A 22529-nucleotide genomic window follows, 5' to 3' on the forward strand; every position below is an offset into this window, starting at 1 on the left:
ATCCCGACGGACGAACCACACATCAGATGTAGGCCTTCTTTTTTTTCTTTCTTTCCTTCTCTTCCCCCCCCCCCACCCCCCCATTCTGTTTCTTTCGTGCCCCCCTCCCTCCCCCGCCCCCTTTTGTAACATTGCCAAACAGCAACAATCTATTTTCAATTACGGAAGGGCTAAGGACCTGAAGCCATCAGATAGAGTGCCGTCCCCTGGTACCACGCCCACGAGCGTCGCGAGAGTGCGTGACGGGAGAGCATGCTGGGACACTGCCGGTCCCGCTGATGAAGCCTTGATTGAGCGCCAAATCGGTTGGCGCCTAATACACGGCTCGTTTTCGCCCTCCCCCGTCCCCCCCCCCCCCCCAGCCCCCCAACCCTCACCACCACCACCCACACCCCCCACCTACTACCCAGCTCCTTACCCAACTTCTTCCTGCTTCTATCAACTTTTTTTTCTTTTTCTGTCATTAATATCGGTCACCAGGGTGACAAATGCTTCACAAAGGTCACTAGGAAGTTGTGTGCTGGTGAGGGTGGTGAAACGGGACTGTGTAGGTAAGGCTCGAAGATGAGGAGGGAGGGGAACTGGTGTGTGTGTGTGTGTGTGTGTGTGTGTGTGTGTGTGTGTGTGTGTGTGTGTGTGTGTTGGGGGGTGGGTTGGGGCTGGGGATGGCGGGGGTGTCCGTGTGGGGTGGGGGAAAGTGGAAGGGGAGGGGAGACAGGTTAATTGGATGATGGTTATGAGAACTAGTTTTTGTATGTGCGAATGTGTGTGTGTTTTGGGGGGCGGGTGTGTGTGTGTGTGTGTGTGTGTGTGTGTGTGTGTGTGTGTGTGTGTGTGTGTGTGTGTGTGTGTGTGGTGGGGGCGGGGAGGGGGGAATGAGGGAGGGGTGGTGGATGAGGGGATAGAGAAGTTGGATGGGTACGAGTTGGAGGTGGAAGTGTGTTCGTTCGTGTATATGTGTTTGTGCATACGTTGTACACTTCTACTTACAACTCTTCTTACAGTCGTCAGAACAAGCCAGGATTTTCATATTTCCCTTCATAATTATATACAGAGTAATCATTAGTTTCATTTCAACTCTGAAACCTGCTACAATGACGATTCTTGGGGAGATAACCCTTGTCGAATTGGTCTGAGATTATCTCACATCTGTCACATCCCTCTTCATGGTTTTCACAGGGTTGGTTTTCCCCTTGTGAGGAGAACAACATTTCACTTAAAAATGACACAAGAAGACGACTGAAAACGCGAAATACGTCAGTAAAGAAATAAATCGTTTTGAGAGAGGCAACTTTTGGAGTGAAACCTAGTAGTGGCTGGAAATTAAGGAAGAATGAGGCAAGGACAGTAAAAGACTGAACAAAGAGTGGTAACTCTCTCCATGTACACGTAACACAATTTCAAGTCAATGCTGCTTGTGCTGCCAATTCAGCTAGCTGAATAAGCTGCATTGACCCGAATTGTGTCCCTTGTACTATTAAGAGAGTTACCACTCTTAACTGTTTATCAATCCAGTAGTGGGTGGTCCTAGTTTCGGTCCTCTAAACCGGTCAGGGATTCTCTCTACCTTTTCTCCTCTCCAAAGTCAATCTCGAACTGGTCAAAGGACACTACCCCTTCCTCCCCCCCCCCCTCCCCCAAACCCTTTTCTCAAAGTTTTCTCTCCTCGATTCGCTTTTCGAAAGGACAAGGAACTTCCCCTGCACCTCCCCTCTGCAGTCCTCCACACTGGCCCCTCTATATTGGTCAGCGACTGTCGTGGTCACATGTCCCCTCCCTCTGGATGAGCCCGGGCTAAGTGCATGGGCGCCATGTTCAGAGGGTCCAAAGCATGTGGGCAGCATGGATTTACATACGTTAAGTATCCCACAATGTCACAAACCCATTGTTCGACGGAAATGTGGTTGCACTGAGAAAATACAGTACCACATGTAAGGGAAAAAAACACACATAAACATCTTCAAGTACATGAGAATGGCAACGTGAAGGTGAAAGCTGTACAATGAACTAGAACCCCAATCTCCAGAAATTAAACTAAATGCCAGAAAATGTAAAAGCTGATCCAGACCTATAAAAGTGCAAACGAAAGACAACGACCTGGGTGTGCCTATCTTGTCCTGTTCAAGTCTTCACACAGAGAGCGTTCGTTGGAAAATGCGGGCACCATTACACCGCCAGCCCCCGTAAAACACGTCCGCGCTCTCATTTCCAACCACCAGCCCCCTTCCACGGACAGACAGCTCTCGCTTAGCTGTTGCAGCATAAACCTCCTCTTTTTCGGCAATTCGCCACCCACGCGCGATGTGTTCATCGGCGTTGTCGTTAAGAGATAAAAGGCTCCAGCCTGGCTTACGTCCCCTGTCACCCCCCCACCCGCACCCCCCCGACAAGGGAGGGAACAATCAGGGTTTGACAACTTTACAGCAGACCGGGGTGGGTGGGGAAGGGGAGGGGTGTTGGGGGGTTGAAGGGGGGACCGTTGGGACATCCACGGCTCACCGCAGCTCGCGGAACACCAACCTGCCCGCTGGTTTACGACATTACAAGACCCGCCAGTGTTGCGTCATCTCCACCCACGTCGGGTCCCGCCGGGGCCAGCCCTGACCTTCAGTGCAGCCGTTTGACATTTCACTCCCTGTTCCCACACTTCGCACGGCCAAATGACGTCCAGGGATGAGGTCGCCATTTTCTGATTAAGCCCTTCACCTACTTTTCTTTTCGTTCGTTTTTTATTTTTATTTTTATTTTTTTTGCACCGTTTACACGCTTTCAACACACACACACATACACACACACACACACACACACACACACACACACGCACGCATACACTACACTACACTACACACACACACACACACACACACACACACACACACACACACACACACACAAAACCGCCTGCGCGCACTCACGCGTGTGATCACGAAGTCGCATTCACACGCACACACACACATGCTACACACACACACACACACACACACACACACACACACACACACACACACACACACTCCACAGCGTGCGCACACAAACGCACACACAACAACACCCTTTCACCTATACTAGCACCCTGAGGAACAGAAACTGCTGGGCCGGGATGGAGTCATTATTAGCGCTCGTCGGGAAAACGCTGAGCATCACAAAACCTACGTTGTTTCAGAAAAATGTGGACGCCTGCAGAAAAGTCTTCATGCGAGAAGCCGGGATAAAAATTACAAAAATAAAGAGAATTTCTCGAATCACCATAAATGCACATTATGGTACTTAATACTTCTCTTTAAAAAAAAAAAAAAATTTCATTGTTTTTTTTTTAAGCTAGGAAAAGTGGCTTACAGACTGGAAACAATACATTGATTTCTCTGTCCCCAGCGATGAGATAATTGTTTGTAAATACAAGAGTCTGAATAACTGAAAACTTGCCCACAACCGTTATTTGGAAGCAAAGTTTTCGAAAGGAGGCCAGGAGTACCAAAATATCAGTCAACAACGGCAGTAAGTTTTCACAACCGGGAAAAACTACACCGAAATCAGCTAATCATAACACTGCGTGTCAACCTGACATGCACAAAAAAAAGAGAGAGAGAAAAAAAAGAACATGATAAATGTGATCACAGTTCAAAATATCAAAATACACTTGCTTATTTTTTCTCTTTTTTTTTTTTAAAAGCATGATCTTATTTTTTGAAAGAAAATTCCGTATGACCTTATAAATGAAGAGTGTAATCGATCACAGATTTATTTGTATTTGTATTTCTCTCTCTCTCTCTCTCTCTCTCTCTCTCTCTCTCTCTCTCTCTCTCTCTCTCTCTCTTTTCACACCAGATTTCTCTGTGTGAAAATTTCGGGGAGAGCGCGTCGCTACACTGAGAGCGCCACCCATTTTTTTTTTTTTTTTTTTCTGCGTGCATCTTTTATTTGTTTTTCCTATCAAAGTGGATAATTTTTACAGAATTTTGCCAGGGACAATCCTTTTGTTGCCGTGAGTTCTTTTACGTGCGCTAAGTGCATGCTGCACACGGGACCTCAGTTTATCGTCTCATCCGAATGATTTATAGCGAATGGAGGAAAGCATCGGCTGCCCAGAGCCCTCCTACTCACGGATTTCCTTGCCTTGTATTGTGTGTACCTTGGTGTGTCGCTCAAGAATCGGACTGCACCACTGCGCAATGTGGAGTGATGGCCTAGAGGTAACGCGTCCACCTAGGAAGCGAGAGAATCTGAACGCGCTGGTTCGAATCACGGCTCAGCCGCCGATATTTTCTCCCCCTCCACTAGACTTTGAGTGGTGGTCTGGACGCTAGTCATTCGGATGAGACGATAAACCGAGGTCCCGTGTGCAGCATGCACTTAGCGCACGTAAAAGAACCCACGGCAACAAAAGGGTTGTTCCTGGCAAAATTCTGTAGAAAAATCCGCTTTGATAGGAAAAACAAATAAAACAGGACGCAGGAAAAAAAAAAATGTGTGGCGCTGTAGTGTAGCGACGCGTTCTCCCTAGGGAGAGCAGCCCGAATTTCACACAGAGAAAAATGTTGTGACAAAAAGAGAAATACATTACAATATACACATACATAATATATATCATGTATATGCCTATAGCCTGCACAGCCACCAGAGATCGAGGGGGCCTGTCGCCAAAGATCTTCTTCTCAATGATCCTCAGAACCGAGGTACCCGCCGTGAAGAGTCCACCAAGAGACAACGAGCAAGACCATCCTTTACTGGATGTGTGTGTACTCATCAGTTGCAGCTGTTGGCGTCACTGTCGAATCTGCTTCCTGAGCCGGTGATTAGAATTGCTGCCAATTAATTTTTATCACCTCTCAGTCCACACGCACACCCCGCTCGCAGCACTCACATCCTCACCACTATTTGTGTGACGCCACGATATTTGTGTGTGTGTGTGTGTGTGTGTGTGTGTGTGTGTGTGTGTGTGTGTGTGTGTGTGTGTGTTGTTGTTGTTGTTGTTGGTGGTGTGTGCGTGTGTGTGTGTGTGTGTGTGCGTGCGTGTGTGTGTGTGTGTGTGTGTGTGTGTGTGTGTGTGTGTGTGTGTGTGTGTGTGTGGTTGTTGTTGTTGTTGTTGGTGGTGGTGGTGGTGGTGTGTGTGTGTGTGTGTGTGTGTGCGTGCGTGCGTGTGTGTGCGTGCGTGTGTGTGTGTGTGTGTGTGTGTGTGTGTGTGTGTGTGTGTGTGGTTGTTGTTGTTTTATGCATTTTCAATCGGTTTACAGTCCATTTACGAACCTAATCGGGTTGAAATGACGACATCACTTTCAACCCAAAGCAGAGTGATTTGAAAGGGTCGTTATTCTTGTCTGATTGGTTTTTCTGTGCGAGCAGAAAAAACAACACCAAAGAAACATAAAAAAAACCCACATCAGTTTGGCATCACGCCACCATCATTAATTGCTCTCAAAGAATTCCGTGATCATTGGACCACAAAAAAATCAATAAAAAGTGTTCTAATCACCGTTGACAAATCGCCATCACAGTGCAATTATCCAAAGAGATTCAGTTCCTTTTAACCATGAAGACACACCTTTAAAAACGGTGAGATCTGGGGGTGGATCAATTTAACAGACGAACTTTTATTTTATTATTTTTTCTTCTTCTTTTTTATCAGCTTTTCAAAATTCCGTCTGACAAACTGATTAGAGCGCTATCAAAACATCTTACTAGATAGCAGGGAAGCCGATATAGACACGACTGGCAAAAATGAGAAATATAGTCAGTCAGTGATTAGTTAGACAGCCACTTAGTAAATCAAACAATCAATTAATCGTTCAGTAAGTAGTGAAACAGATTAATGATAATAATAATATTGATGATGATGATGATGATGATGATGCATACACCAAGACATTAATGCAAATCGCAAATAATTATGAATAATTCACATCAAGAAAATCATAAAACACAAACACAAACACAAACACAAACACTGTATTAAACACAAACACAAACACGCACGCGCGCGCACAGAGAACACATGAACATGCACACACACACGCGCGTACACGAATGCACACACACACACACACACACACACACACACACACACACACACACACACACACACACACATACACACACACACCATGGACACCTCATTCGGGAAGGAGGAGGAGGTTGAGGGTGGAGGGGGTGAACAGGGGTGATGGAGGACAATAAAGGGTAAAGATAAACAAACGCCTATGTTTTCTCATGGCCATAGGCCACAATATTGAAATTGTGTTGAAAGAGGACAGGGTTAGTAGTGCAGGGAAGCAACGACATAAGAACACGAACTAATAATAATAATAATAATGGATACTTATATAGCACACTATCCAGAAATCTGCTCTAGGTGCTTTACAAGAACGCTTTTGTTAACATAAAACATTATATCTATGTTACATACACACACTAAAATGTGACTACACACACACACACACACACACACACACACACACACACACGCACGCACGCACGCACACACCCACCCACACACACACACACACACACACACACACACACACACACACACGCACACACACACTGCATACATACATTTTAACATACATGTGTATCTTACAGCTACCCTAACACATACGCACACATAGGCAGGCACAAACTTACATAAACACACGCACACACAATACACATTCATATACATGCATGTAGTTATGTACACATACATATGTATACACACATAGTCAAGCACAGCTAACGCAAAGGAAGTGGACCTGCCACAATTGAACTTATTGCTGAGGGAAAAGGTGAGTTTTGAGACGAGATTTAAAAGATGCTAGGGAATCAGAATAACGGAGGTTATCATGAGCTTGTTCCACGTCTTTGGCGATTGAAAAGAAAACGATCTGTGTCCATAGATCTTACTATGGACTATAGAAGAAGAAGAAGAAGAAGAAAAAAAGTCAAAGAAATGAAAATGATTGAAATAAACACGGACAATATTCGACTTGAACATAACAAAATGGGGGCTTTGATACATGCAGCGTGAGGTACTTATTTTAGCATTATGACGTCATCGGCAGTTATGTAGCAGCAACAGCATCAGCAGCATCTCCACTGATAATAGTTATCGTAGTACTCGTTGTGATCGTCAACTTCTCATTACATTCTCTCCGTCTCTTCTTCTTTCTTCTTTCTTAAGTTTGCTTTTTTATTTCCATATTGATAATACAATTATAGACAACACGCACACACACACACACACACACACACACACACACACACACACACACACACACATATATATATATGTATGTATATTCTTCTATTACTATAATTTTGTTGTTGTTGTTGTTGATGTTATCATCAACTATTACTACCACTACTTTTGTTATTATCATCATTCTCATCATCATCATCATCATCTCATCATCATCATCATCCTTATCATCATCGTCGTCATCATCCTCATTCTTATCATCATCGTCGTCGTCGTCGTCATCTTCATCATCATCATCATCATCTTTCTTCTTCTTATTGTCATCATCATCAAATCTGTTACTTGTTGCTGGATCAATGATGGTCCTCCTCCTCCTCCTCCTCACCGCTCACTCACTCGCTCACTCACCTCGAACCTCAGCTCCCCGAGCGGGGGCCGAGCAAAGGGGACGCCCAGGTACTTCTCCACCCGCTTGCCGCCCTCCACCGTCTCCACCAGCCCCCTCACCCTCCCGTACTGGGTGGTCCGCTCCGCGAAGCGTCTCCCGCTCACCCCCGCGCACCCCCACAGGAGCGTCAGCACGGTCACCATCAACGCCCTCGGAGTCCGGCCCGAGACGGGCTGTAGGCGTGGTGGTGGTCGGCGTGACTGAACACTGCGTTGTTGTGGTGGACAGGTGGTCTTCATGGTCACGTGTGTGTGGTTTGTTCTTTATTTTGGGGAGATTGTGGTAGAAAGGCTTTTTTTTGGTGTCTGACACGATTGTGTTTCTCCGTGGCGTTAATTATCAGCCTGTGTATTTTTATTTATCTATTTCTGTTGTTGTTGTTCTTTGGGGTTTCATTTGGTAAAGGGAAATTGTGAAAGTATCTCAATCTTGGAGGTGTTTTTTTTTCCTTTCTTTTCTTTCTTTCTTTATATATTCATTTATCTATGTATTTATCTATCTGTTTATTTTTGTATCCATTTTTTGTTGTTGGTATTTTGTGTTTAGTTTATTTCTTTTCTTCTACAAGCGGTTCAAAGTTACTCTGTTTGTTCAATTGAACCCTTTAACTTATTCATTTGCGAAAACAGAAAGAAAAGAAAGTGACTCGCTGTTCAGGACTGGACGGTGGCACGTGGTAGCAGAACAAACACTCTCTCCGTCCAGACAGTCAATGTCTTGACCAAGGAAAGGCGCCGGCACGACACGTCATGCAGTGGGTCACCCTCTGACGTGGTGGAGACTTCTCAGCATCAGTCAGGAATCTGCAATCCAGCCAACAGTTTTGTTTGTTTAATCAGTTAAACAAAGAACGAAAAAAAGTACCCAAAGTTAGACAACAAGAAAACCAAAACCAAAAATGAAAACAGAACAGGAGTTTCAGTTTTAGTATCAGTTTCAGTAGCTCAAGGAGGCGTCACTGCCTTCGGACAAATCCATATACGCTACACCACATCTGCCAAGCAGATGCCTGACCAGCAGCGTAACCCAACAGGAGGGGGAGAAGAAGGAGGAGGAGGGGAAGGGGGGAGACGAATAATAATAAGAAGAAGCAGCAGCAGATGATGATGATGGAGAAAGAGGGGGGAAGAGGAGGAGGAGAGAGGAGGGGGGGGACGAAGACGAAGAAGAAGAAGAAGGAGGAGGAGAAGGGGGAGGAGAAGAAGGAGAAGGAGGAGGCTCCTAGGAGAAATAGAAGGAGAAGAAGTAGAAGAAGAAGATGAAGAAGAAGGAGGAGGAGGAGAAGGAGAAGAAGGAGGAGAGGAAGGAGAATGAGGAGGAGAAGAAGAAGAAATATGAGAAGAAGATTAAGAAGGATGAGGAGGAGAAGTAGAAAAAAATGGAGGAGGAGGAGAAATAGAAGAAGGAGAAAGAGGAGAAGTAGGAGAAGAAGAAGAAATAGAAGAAGAAGATGAAGAAGGAGGAGGAGGAGAAGTAGGAGGATTAAAAGTAGAAGAAGATGAAGGAGGAGGAGGAGAAGTAGAAGAAGATGAAGAAGGAGGAGGAGGAGAAGAAGAAGATGAAGAAGAAGAAGGAGGAGAAGATGAAGAAGATGGAGGAGAAGGAGGAAGAGAAGAAGTAGAAGAAGGAAGAGGAGGGGGGAGGAGAAGATCAAGAAGAAGGAGGAGGAGAAGATGAAGAAGAAGGAGGAGGAGAAGGAGGAGGAGGAGAAGTTGAGAAGGAAGAGGAGGGGGAGGGGGAAGAAGATTGATTGAATTGATTGAATCTTTAATTGGTAAAGAATTAGGCGCAGTAAAGGCCTTTTTACAATTCTGCCCATTTAACGACACATAACATTAAGACAAAGAACGACACAAAACATATAAATAAAGAAATAAAATGAAATAATATAAAATGATAAGAACGACAAATAAGAATAGTAACTGAAATAGTCTATTAAAAGTAACAAAGCAATGAAAAGAACACTTGATACATTATCACGTACGTACGTACGTACACACACACACACACACACACACACACACACACACACACACACACACACACACACACACACACAGATATATATATATAATAAAACAAGCAAACAAAGACATACGTACACACACACGCCCACACACTCCCTCCCCCCTCTCTCTCTCTCTCTCTCTCTCTCTCTCTCACGCACTTACTGTTCATTTGCTAGCACGATCACACAGACATTCAATTTTTCATTCATCATGGCGTGGCAGCTAGTGGACCGAGTACAAGCAAGCATTTGCAAAAGACCGCGAGTAGGTTAATCAAAAGTATCGAATAGAAATATTTTTATGTTAGACATAAAGAGAGAAATGGCTGGAATTTGACGACATGTCTTTTGAAGAAGAAGAACAACAAGAAGAAGGAGAAGAAGAAGGAGGAGGAGGAGGAGGAGGAGAACGACAAAAAACAAAAACTGCTGGCTTCAGCCCACGACACTAGTGATCTGTCCAAAACAATCCGCAACATCCTAGGGAAAGAGGGAAACAGTCCACAGGCTGCATCCGCATGGACATGACATGTCTAATCCTCTGACTGGAGCGTTCATCAGCAGTCTCATTATTTCTTACCCCCCCCCCCTTCCACTCCTCCACGCCGGCTCTCCCCCCCTCCCCCAAACCCTCGAAAAAAAAAAATATATAAAAAACTATTACTCCCCCTCACAAGCTGCTTCCTGAACGCCCCCTCAACCAGGCTCCAACGTCAATTATCCTGTCCAGTTTGTCCGCCCGCCGGACTTGACAACACTTTTACTGACCGCCCCCACCTCCTTCACTTCCTCCCCCTCCCCCTCCTCCTCCACCATCCACCGCCACTCACGTGGTTCGGGGTTGCCCTCTTTGCATGCAGGGAACGTACGCGGGCGTTTTGGGTTTTTTTGACATTGTGGCTTAGAGTCCGGCCAACCGCACACGGCCATTACCTGGACTGCCTAACTGAATTAATAAGAATTCAACTGCGTTAAACACAAAACTCTGCCACATCAAAACATAAACAAAAAAAAACACACACCAATAACAACAACAAAAAAGAAAACAAACAAAACAACAACAACAACAACAAAGACCAAACAAAAAACAACAAAACAAATAAAAAAAAATTAAAAAAACACCTGCGAAATTACACTGTTCATGACATAATCATTTTCTCAACCGTTAACGTCCTGGAGGCAAATAAGACTCAAATAAGCCCTTTCGCAAAAATTTCTCATCCCCAGATGACAAAAGTACGTGGAAAGAAAACTCAAAGCGACCCCCCTCCCACTCTCCCCCCCCCCCCCCCCCCACGCCCCCCCAAAAAAAGGCAAACAGCACTGCGAAATGGACAACTTGGGCTCATCCCAATGTTTACGACATCAATGAGTAATAGCCACAGTAAAACCGCACATTAATCTAATAGGTGGGAAGAAAATTAGTATTTGTTCTATCCATGGTGGTGTTATAGATATGAAGCAGAGGTTGCGTTCTCTCTCTAGTTGCCCCACTGTGTGTCTGGGCTAAGTACCGTCGCATTTGAACGGTTAACTCTCTCCATACGAACGGCGAAAGAGATGACGTTAACAGCGTTTCACCCCAGTTACCATCATCAAAATATTGCAAGCAGAAGGCTCTTATACTGAAGAAGTGAATGTTGACAAAGAATACCACAATTCTGACGACAGAAGCTAAAGGTTGGGTCATTCAGACACCCACTGGACATCCGAGGGGTCTGTGTAGAGGAGAAGAGAGGACTGGCCGTACTGAGTGAGTTAATCGTCGCTTCCACGTTATGTTTCTGACGGTTAAAACAACAACAACAACAAAAAAGCCAACAAGTTCGAGACATTTGAAGGTGACGTTTGTCACTACTCTGTCGCTTTCTTTCTTTCTGATTTTCTTCTTTCCTTGCTTAGGAGATTATTCGTTTTCTTTCTATGTCTACCTCCTTTCTTTTCTTCCTTCAACCTTTTCTCTATTAGTATATGCTTTTATATTGATATGCACTTGTATGTATCCTAATTTCTACTGTATCTGTGTTTGTGTATGATTTTCGATTTATGTTCGTACCTTGTTATGTACACCCCCCACCCCCACCCCCCATATTCCCTTGTGACCCTGGTACACTTGGTAATAAAGACATATTCTATTCTATTCTATTATTTCTTCATTCCTTCGTTTCGCCCCCCCCCCCCCCCCCATATTCCCTTGAGACCCCGGTACATTTGGTAATAAAGACACATTCTATTCTATTATTTCTTCATTCCTTCGGTTCGCCCCCCCCCCCCCCCCCCCCGCCCCTCCACCCCCCCCCTCCCCCCCCATATTCCCTTGTGACCCCGGTACACTTGGTAACAAAGACACATTCTATTCTATTATTTCTTCATTCCTTCGGTTCGCCCCCACCCCCCATATTCCCTTGTGACCCCGGTACACTTGGTAATAAAGACATATTCTATTCTATTCTATTATTTCTTCATTCCTTCGTTTCGCCCCCCCCCCCTCCCCCCTCAACCCCCCCCCCCAATTGATTTGTCGCTTGCTTTCTTTCTTTCGACCAGTCAGCTGTTCATTCACCCCCACCCCCCACACCCCCTGGTATTTCTTTTGCTCCTTCCTTTCTTTTTTTCGTTCTCCGTCCCTGTCCCATATTCTTTCTTTTACAAGCCGCACACAGTGAGCTCATCATGTAGCAATGTGTCACAATGCCTTGTCAGAAGTGGATCTCACCTTGTGCTGAAGGGTAAAATACAACAACAACAACAACAACAACAACAACAAAAATCGTGTACTCAAGTGAAACCGAATTTTCCAACAACAATGCAACGGCAGTTACATGTGGAAACACCTAGGGTGTTTATCCTCTGCCCCTGTGGTCTTTCAGATGAGAAGATATAAACTGAGGTCCCGTGTGCTTGATGCATTAAGCGCACATGAAAGAACCCACGGCAACAAAAGGGTTGTCCCTGGCAAAATCCAGCAGAAAAAAAATCCGCTTTGATAGTAAAACAAATTAACGAGTAGGCAAAAACAAACAAACAAACAAACAAAAAAAACCCCCAAAAACATACGGTATATGTATTGTAGTAACGAGCTCTCCCCGGGGAGAGCAGTCCGAATTTCACGCAGAGAGAGAAATGTATTATTTGTAATAATATTGGATACTTATATAGCACACTATCCAGAAGTCTGCTATAGGTGCTTTACAAAAACACTTTTGTTTACATAACACAGTACATCAATGTCACATACACACACCAAAATGTGACTAAACACACACACACACACACACACACACACACACACACACACTCACCCCCCACGCCCCCCCATGTGTACCTAACAGCTACCTTCAACACATACGCACATATAGGTACGCATAAACTTCTATAAACAGGCGTACGCGCGCGCGCGTGCGCGCACGCACGCACGCACACACACACACACACACACACATACACACACTACACATTCATATACATGCATGTAGTTATGTACACATTCATATGTATACACATATGTATTGTTGTGACAAAAAGGAGAACCATGCAACAACAACACAACAACAACACAACAACAACAACAAGTGTCACTCGTATTTTCTAACGATCAATGACTAAACAATGCGACTGCAGCTACCACGTGAAAAAAGCGAACACATCAGATGCTTCTCAACCCCCTCCTCCGCTGTGGCGGCTGGCTGACACATCGGTCAGCCTGAACAAGGAGTGGACCAATGCCCTTTTGCTTTGCAAAGCAACCCGTGGTCCATTTGACGCGCGGTCACTGACTGAGTCAGCTGACTGACTGACTGACTGACTGACTGACTGATTGACTGACTGAGAGAAAATAACGCCACACTTCATTATTCCAGTCCTCCGTTTTCCTTAACTTTTTTTTTTTTTTTTTTTTTTTTTGAGGGGGGCAGTGGGGGTTGGGGGGGGGTGGGGTGGGGGTGGGGGGTACTCTTGAACGTGGAAACCCGAAGAGGTACACTATTAGTACGTGGAAACTTGAAGAGTTATGTTGTGATTTTTTTGTTTTTTTTGTTTTTTGGTATCTTCCTTCCTTTATTTCTAGCTTTACTTCATTAATTAGTTCGTTGAAAGCCTAGAAATAGGTCGGCGAAACGTGAAGTGCACGCGATTTCTTTCTTTCTTTTTTTCCCCCATTTCTCACTATATTTGTACAATTGGGTTTTTTTTTTAACGTAGAAGTAGAATACCAGAAACTGTATGGGTCAAATAAATTTTCCAAACAATGAATGTAGCGGGTTTTTTTCGGAAATGTGTGTGTGTCGCACGTGTTAAAAGAAATACAGAACAGGGTGAATAAAAGGAAACCATGGTCGAACCGATCTTCCCTAAACGACAAATTCAGAGCAATCAAAAGCGCATTTCGTAATAGATGTTGAATATTACAATGAAACAGTTTTGAAAAAATGGCATTTAAGTATCAGTCATTTAGATTGCATTCAAAGTTAAGCAGTACACACAAAAAAGTGATATACATATACATCTCTCTCTCTCTCTCTCTCTCTCTCTCTCTCTCTCTCTCTCTATATATATATATATATATATATATATATATAAGAGTAAGAATTCGAGTAAACCAGTTCAACCTATAAACTTAATATAGGATGGACTCGGTACTACAATACAGTATAGATAAAGGAAGTCGACATATATGATGTAAAACGTTTATAGTACCTGCGAAATAAAATTGAATACTTTAACAAGCTATCGCAAAATAATTCAAATATGAAGTTGATATATATTATGACATAAAACGTTTATAGTACCTGCGAAACAAAAATTGAATACTTTAACAGGCTGGCACAAAATAATTCAAATGAAATAAGAAATAAAACAAGGAGAAGAAGAAGAAGCAAACAACAAGGAAACAGAGGTCTAAATGACATAGAATGGCTCTCTGCATCGGGCTTTCAAATTCTCTACTTAAGAAGATGCTACTGCGTAAAGCGAGAAAAAGGTAATCATGTGTATTCGTATTGCTTTTTATCACAACAGATTTCTCTGTGTGAAATTCGGGCTGCTCTGCCCAGCGAGAGCGCGTCACTACATTACAGCGCCACCTTTTTCCTTTTTTTAAAATATTTTTTTCCTGCGTGCAGTTTTATTTCTTCCTATCAAAGTGGATTTTTCGACAGAATTTTGCAAGGAACAACCCTTTTGTTGCCGTGGGTTCTTTACGTGCGCTAAGTGCATGCTGCACACGGGACCTCGGTTCATCATCTCATCCGAATGTGTAGCGTCCAGACCACCACTTAAGGTCTAGTGGAGAGGGAGAAAATATCGGCGGCTGAGCCGTGATTCGAACCAGCGTGCTCAGGTTCTCTCGCTTCTTACGCGGACGCGTTACCTCCAGGCCATCACTCCACTCATAAGTAACTATTGATCAACGACACCGCATAATGCTTTACGAAGGATGATGATGATGATTTATTAACATCTTTATACTGCCAGAGCCTAAAATTAAGCTATTTAGGCAGTAACTGACCTGCATGCTATTAAAAAAAAAGGATCATTATATACATGAACTAAATATAAGATTGCCTGGCAATGAAAATAAAGAACAAGAAAAATACAAAAGATCCGATACTGAAGCATACATGTTAGTTCCAAAGCACATGGGAAAGATACAGACAATGATGTCAAAAGAAGCGTTTGAAGGATTTTTTCGATCTCCCAGGTCAACATATGTGCAGACCTGCTAGTGCCTGAACCCCCTTTTTGTGTATGCGCACGCAGAAGATCAAATACGCACGTTAAAGATTCTGTAATCCATGTCAGCGTTCGGTGGGTTATGGAAACAAGAATATACCCAGCATGCACACCCCCGAAAACGGAGTATGGCTGCCTACATGGCGGGGGTAAATAAATAAAAACGGTCATACACGTAAAATGTTACATGTCTGTCTGAGTGTGTATGAGAAATCTGATTGAATGACACAGGAAACGAATGATGAGCGCCCAGTGGCAGCCGTCAGTCGGCTCGACCCAGGTAGACAGCCTGTGGTGCAAATGACCCCGTGTTGGTAAAGCGCTTAGAGCTTGGTCTCTGACCGAGGATAGGCGCTATATAAGTATCCACATCAATCAATCAATCAAGGATTAGTGCAGACAGGGATGAATATAGCTCATCTCATTTGTTCACTGTTCGGCCTTTGTGACGGGTGCGGTCGTGTCAAATGAATTGAGCGCTGGATTTCTTTTCCTTCTCTCGCCCGAGTTTCCTGTTTTCGACCCGCTTCGCACCCGGTGGGCTAAGGGTGGAGGTGTGGTTTTTTTTCCCCCGATCTCCCTGGTCAACATAGTTATGTGCAGACCTGCTTAGTGCCTGAACCCCCTTCGTGTGAATACGCAAGCAGAAGATTAAATGCGTGCGCACATTTTAAGGATCCTGCGATCCATATCAGCGTTAGGGGTGGGTGGGTTGTGGAAACAATAGCATATCCAGCATGCACGTCCCCGAAAACGGATTATGGCTGCCTACATGACGGGGCTTAAAAGAAAACAAAATACGGTCATATCCATAAAACTGTTACATGTCCGTTTGAGTGTGTGTGTGTGTGTGTGTGTGTGTGTGTGTGTGTGCGTGCGTGTGTGTGAGTGACACTGAAACCTGAGAGAATGACACAGGAAACGAATGATGAGCGCCTAGAGGACAGCTGTCAGTCGGCTCTACTCGGGCAGACAGCCTGTTGTGCGAATGACTCTGTGTTTGTTAATTCAGTCGTCACTTCGTACTACAAATAGAAATACAAACATAATAGTTCAAAACAAGAAAATTGTCCTTTAAAACTGAACTTCAAATTATCCGAATGGTGAGGTGCGTAGGAATGGAAAACATGTGTGTGTATGTGTGTGTGTGTGTGTGTGTGTGTGTGTGTGTGTGTGTGTGTGTGTGTGTGTGTGTGTGTGCGCACGCACACACACACACACACACACACACACAGACATGCACAGATATATATATATATATATGTATATGTATATATATATATATGTATATATATATGTATATATATCTATATCTATCTATCTATCTATCTATCTATCTCTCTCTCTCTCTCTCTCTCTCTCTCTCTATATATATATATATATATATATACATATATATACAGGGAAACAATGCCAGCATTGAAATAAGTGAGCAATATTTAAAACAGATATTTCATTAACAAGTGATACTCAGCGATTAAGTCATAAAACAAGTGAGCAGTAATTGAAATAAATATTTAATTGAAAAGTCAGTTTTTTTTCTGTTCAATTAAATCACATAGAAGGTAAATGTAAATCACATACATGCTAATAAACGTTAAATGTAAATCACAAAAAAAGAGAGGACAAAATATGCAAATATCAGGTAAAGCATGCAAACAACCGTGTTGTGTCAGCACATGGAAGCCGGTTTAAAAACAGACACTGCTCCGGGAATGAAAGATCATTAATTTTTGAACACACTTTTCTTTGCAAGTGGCATTTGACACCACTGACCAGATAGGCTTGATTCAAAACAGGAGCACAGAGGGTGACAGCAGTCATTAGTGATGTGAACAGCCTTCCGATTCGCTGCTTGATGGTACAGACCAGCCAATAAGGGTTGCTTTTGTACCAATACTTTTGTCAGCAGTGTTCGTAATTCGAACGAGTCGATCTCTGTTTTTCATGCTGAGAATTTCCAAACCAAAGAACGCCATTATACATGAAAATGCTTTCAACGGGATGGCTGTGTACATCAGTTATGCATTCTGTAGCATCTCTTGACAAATATTTAATGACCAAAGCTTCCTCAGCAGGAATTATGAATGCTATGCAATTGCTGCGAAAGAAAGAACAAATTAATGTTCCATTTTGAGCATTTCATTTTAGCTGAAAATACAGAGCTTGAATCTTGATACGCTGTAAACTGAATTTGATGAATTGATCACACACACACACACACACACACACACACACACACACACACACACACACACACATATATATATATATATATATATATATATATATATGATGTTATTATGGACTTAGTTATAGTAACATGTAACACTTGTCATGATGTGATACCAAAACAAAAATTCTCAGTCGACTGTCTTCTGGTAATAATATAATGATAATAATGATAGAAAAGGAAGAAGAAACAACAACAAGAACAACAACACCAACAACAAAACACAACAAAAACAACAACAACATTTATGTTCATGACGTAACCACAAGGAATTTTACATAACTATGATCACTGCACAAACATTGCCAATAAATAAATAAATAAATAAGAGTTGCAAAAAGCTCACAACGTATGCAACTAACCATACAATATAGCGACAGACTATAGCAGACTATATAGCCCAACATAAAAGACGAACTAAAAGGTTTAGTTAGGTTATCAAGTTTATATATTTAGGTAGCTAAAATACAACATCACTCTAAACAAACGTTGCGAATAAATCGGCATGTTGATTTTTGGCTGCTAAACTTGAAGAATAATAATAAGAAGAAGAAAGCAGGCATTACAAACTACACGCCCACAATTTAGAGTCATTTGTCACTATGGAAAAAAAAGATTACTAACAAGAGTTATTGAATTAAATGACATTCACAACATATACAATAACATAAATACTCACAACAGAAGCCACTGGGACGTTACTGTGAAGATCTCACATCAAGCATGTGCAGACTATGTCTGTTTTGTTGTTGTTTTTCAAGCGCAAGCGCAACCCAAAAAACTGAGACAACTGTCTTCACTAATAGCGGGTATACTACTAGAGAGTCACGTGTGCTCACTCGCCGGTTAGCCCCCTGTTCACACACACACACACACACACACACACACACACACATACACACACACTGTGCCCGTTTCTTCCTTGCTCCGCCCTTTTTATTTTGGCCGTGTGTGTGTGTGTGTGTGTGTGTGTGTGTGTGTGTTTGGAAAATAAAACGAAACAACCTCGCTCCCTCCTCTCTCTCTCTCTCTCTCTCTCCCTCTCTCTCTCTTTCTGTCTCTCACTGCCTCTCCTTCCCCCCTCTCTCTCCCCTCTCTCCCTCTCTCTCTCCCTCCTCTCTCTCTCTCTCTCGCTCCCCCTCTCTCTTCAGTTTTGTCTCTCTCTCCCTCTCTCTCTCCCCTCTTTCCCTCCTCTCTCTCTCCCTCGCTCCCTCTCTCTCTCTTTATTTCTCTCTCTCCTTCTCCTCCCCCCACCTCTCTCTCTCCCCTCTCTCCCTCTCTCTCTGCCTTCTCTCTCTCGCTCACTTTCTCTCTCTTTCTGTCTCTCTCTCCCTCTCCTCCCCCCTTCCCTCTCTCCCTCTCTCTATCCCTCCCCCTTTCTCTCTCTATCGCTCCCTCTCTCTCTCTTTCTGTCTCTCTCTCTCCCTCTCCTCCCCCCCTCTCTCTCCATCTCTCTCTCCCCTCCTCTTTCTCTCTCTCGCTCCCTCTCTCTCTTTCTTTCTTTCTCTACCTCTCCTCCCCTCTCCCTCTCTCTCTCTCCATGCTTCCATGCTCCTTCCTCTTACCTCCCTCCTTCCTCCTTCCTCCTCCTCCTCCTTCCTTGCAAGCTTTACTCCCTCCCTGAACCCCACACCCCCCACCCCACCCCACCCCCTGCAGCTGTCTGTCAAACACACAGCACCCTGCAATACAGTGGGTCTTGTTCCGTCTGCCTGTGGTCGCTGTTCGGCCAGCGGTGGCGGGTGCTGGCTTAGCAGGTTTCGTCATTTGTGAGTGGGTGGGTGGGTGGATGAGTGGGTGGGAAAAGTGGGATGATGATGATGGGAGTGAGTCGAGGAACGGAAGGTGTGTGTGTGTGTGTGTGTGTGTGTGTGTGTGTGTGTGCGTGTGTGTGTGTGTGTGTGTGTGTGTGTGTGTGTGTGTGTTTGTGTGCGTCAGTCTGTCTCTCCCTGTGTGTGTGTGTGTGTGTGTGTGTGTGTGTGTGTGTGTGTGTGTGAATGCGTTTGTGTGTGTGAATGTATATGTGAGTGAGTGAGTGTGTGTGTGTGTGTGTATGTGAGTGAGTGAGTGAGTGTGTGTGTGTGTGTGTGTGTGTGTGTGTGTGTGTGTGTGTGTGTTTGTGCTTACATGTGTGTGTGTGTGTGTGTGCGTGTGTGTGTGTGCTTGCGTGTGTGTGTGTGTGTGTGCGTGTGTGTGTTGTGTGTGCGTGTATGTGTGTGTATGTGTGTGTGTGTGTGTTTGTGTGTGTGCATGTTTAAATTTGCGTGTGCATGTGCGTGTCAGTGTATGTGTGTGTGGGGTGGGGTGGGCGGGGGAGGGGGGTGCGTGCGCGCACGACTCACCTTCCTTGCCCAATGCAGTTGGGTGTATTGTATTGTATTGTATTGTATTGTATTGTATTGTATTGTATTGTATTGCATTCTATTCCTCTTTTGTCAAAACATATTTCTCCGTGTGAAATTCGGACAGCTCTCCCCAGGGAAAGCACTTTGCTGCAGCAAAAGCGGCACCCATTTTTTTGTTTGCACGGTGTTTTTTCTGCCTTCAAGTCTATTTGTTTTCCTGTCAAAGTGCCGTATGTTCTTTTACATTCGCAGAACGCATTCTACACACGGGGCCTCGGTTTATTCGTCTCATTCGAATGACTAGCGTCTAGGCCACCACTCAACGTCTTGGTGGAGGGGGTAAGAAAAAATAGTGGGGGATTTGAACCAGTGCGATCAGGTTCCCTCGCTTCCTAGTTGGACCCATCACCACTGGGCCAAAACTCCATGCTTGTTGTTTGCTAGGTTATCAGCAGGTTTTTGCAGGTTAAATAACCTGGGTCATTAAATACTTTATGACAACTGACTGATTCGGTAATCCTGTCAATCACGAAAGAAAGTATCACTGAGTATCAGTATCAGTAGCTCAAGGAGGCGTCACTGCGTTCGGTCAAATCCATATACGCTACACACATCTGCCAAGCAGATGCCTGACTAGCAGCGTAACCCGTCACGAAAGAAAGGAAAAGTGAAAGTGAGAGGTTCACCACCCAGCAGGTTTTGAACTCGTAATGCATTTGCCTACAATGGTTTCCTAGCTCTGTCAAAGAGAAAGGGAGATGGTGGAGGGAAGGAAGGAGAGAGAGAGAGAGAGAGAGAGAGAGAGAGAGAGAGAGAGAGGGGGGGAGAATTTGAATACATTTGAATAGATTTTATTTTCTGAGGGTAATACAGTAAGTAAAATAATGCTTTTTTTTCATGCAGCCCTCGAAGGGGAAACAGTAATATAAACAAAGGGGGGAATCATTACATCAGTTCAGCATGCATATTATAGTCATGGATACATGAATGGTAATTTGACATTTACAACACTAAATAGAGGAGAATAAGAGGTGAGAGATATAAGGGGACATATATAGAAAGAGAAAGAGACAGAGAGAATATATAAAAAAAAAAGAAAAAAAAAGAAGAAAATTAACATAGGTCAAGATAACGACCAATCAATGAATAAAATGAAATGATAAAAAACATATGATTAAAAAGAAAAAAATGAAAATTAAAAAAAAGAGGCTAAAATAAACATGCACATGTTAGAAAAACGCAGTAATAGAAATAACGCCATTTAAATAGTTCTGGGAGAAAAAAAAGAAAAAAGGTAAAGAAAAGGAAAAAAATTAAAAAAAAAAAAAAAAGGAGAGAGAGAGGGGGATGGGGGGGTTGTGGTGTGGGCGGGCGGAGAGGAAGAGAGAAAAGGAGAGGAAGAAGAGGAGGGTGTGTGGGCGAGGAAGAACACAACAGAGAGATTCAGATTCAGATGGATGATTCATTAAGGCCATAGCCCCATACGAACAAGAAGCGCTAACAACAACAATTTTCTTGTCACTAGAACTATAGCAGTTAATTGTAATGAATATATCTCTTATGTAAAAAAAAAAAAAAAGAAAAAAAGAGAGACAGAAAGAAAAAAAAAGCATAAACACAAAAAAGCTTGATATAAATATAATGCCAAGTTACAAATTAACTCCGCCGTCCGTAGATGCCATCAGCAAAATCGAATATGCATGGATGTATATAATATTACACACACACACACACACACACACACACACACACACACACACACACACACACACACACACACACACACGCACACACACGAGGTCATAATCACTGTTACCTGTACAGTCACCCGGCAGAAATATAAAATAAATAAATTAAGAAAAAGTTAGTTTAAACATCCCATAGACTACTTCCGGTAAAGCCACTGGTGGGGCAGTGAGGTAAAGCCACTGATGGGGCAGTGAGGTAAAGCCACTGATGGGGCAGTGAGGTAAAGCCACTGATGGGGCAGTGAGGTAAAGCCACTGATGGGGCAGTGAGGTAAAGCCACTGATGGGGTAGTGAGGTAAAGCCACTGGTGGGGCAGTGAGGTAAAGCCACTGATGGGGCAGTGAGGTAAAGCCACTGATGGGGCAGTGAGGTAAAGCCACTGATGGGGCAGTGAGGTAAAGCCACTGATGGGGCAGTGAGGTAAAGCCACTGGTGGGGCAGTGAGGTAAAGCCACTGATCGGGCAGTGAGGTAAAGCCACTGATGGGGCAGTGAGGTAAAGCCACTGATGGGGCAGTGAGGTAAAGCCACTGGTGGGGCAGTGAGGTAAAGCCACTGATGGGGCAGTGAGGTAAAGCCACTGATGGGGCAGTGAGGTAAAGCCACTGATGGGGCAGTGAGGTAAAGCCACTGATGGGGCAGTGAGGTAAAGCCACTGATGGGGCAGTGAGGTAAAGCCACTGGTGGGGCAGTGAGGTAAAGCCACTGATGGGGCAGTGAGGTAAAGCCACTGATGGGGCAGTGAGGTAAAGCCACTGGTGGGGCAGTGAGGTAAAGCCACTGATGGGGCAGTGAGGTACAGCCACTGATGGGGCAGTGAGGTAAAGCCACTGGTGGGGCAGTGAG

The 22529-nt window shown here is 43.9% G+C and overlaps 1 protein-coding gene across 1 annotated transcript in view; it reads right to left on the reverse strand.

The window, feature by feature from the left end:
- Positions 1 to 18429, reverse strand: part of LOC143280580 (acetylcholinesterase-like) — a 60731-nt gene extending 42302 nt beyond the window's left edge. The window contains exons 1-2 of the mRNA XM_076585283.1: positions 18270 to 18429; positions 7580 to 8422 (exon numbers count right to left, since the gene is read on the reverse strand). Coding sequence (XP_076441398.1) covers positions 7580 to 7858 — 279 coding nt within the window. The 5' untranslated portion in view covers positions 7859 to 8422; positions 18270 to 18429. The remainder of the gene's footprint in view (positions 1 to 7579; positions 8423 to 18269) is intronic.
- Positions 18430 to 22529: the final 4100 nt, after the last annotated feature.

Source organism: Babylonia areolata, chromosome 3 (genome assembly GCF_041734735.1).
Source record: "Babylonia areolata isolate BAREFJ2019XMU chromosome 3, ASM4173473v1, whole genome shotgun sequence".
NCBI classification, from domain to species: Eukaryota; Metazoa; Mollusca; class Gastropoda; order Neogastropoda; family Buccinidae; genus Babylonia; species Babylonia areolata.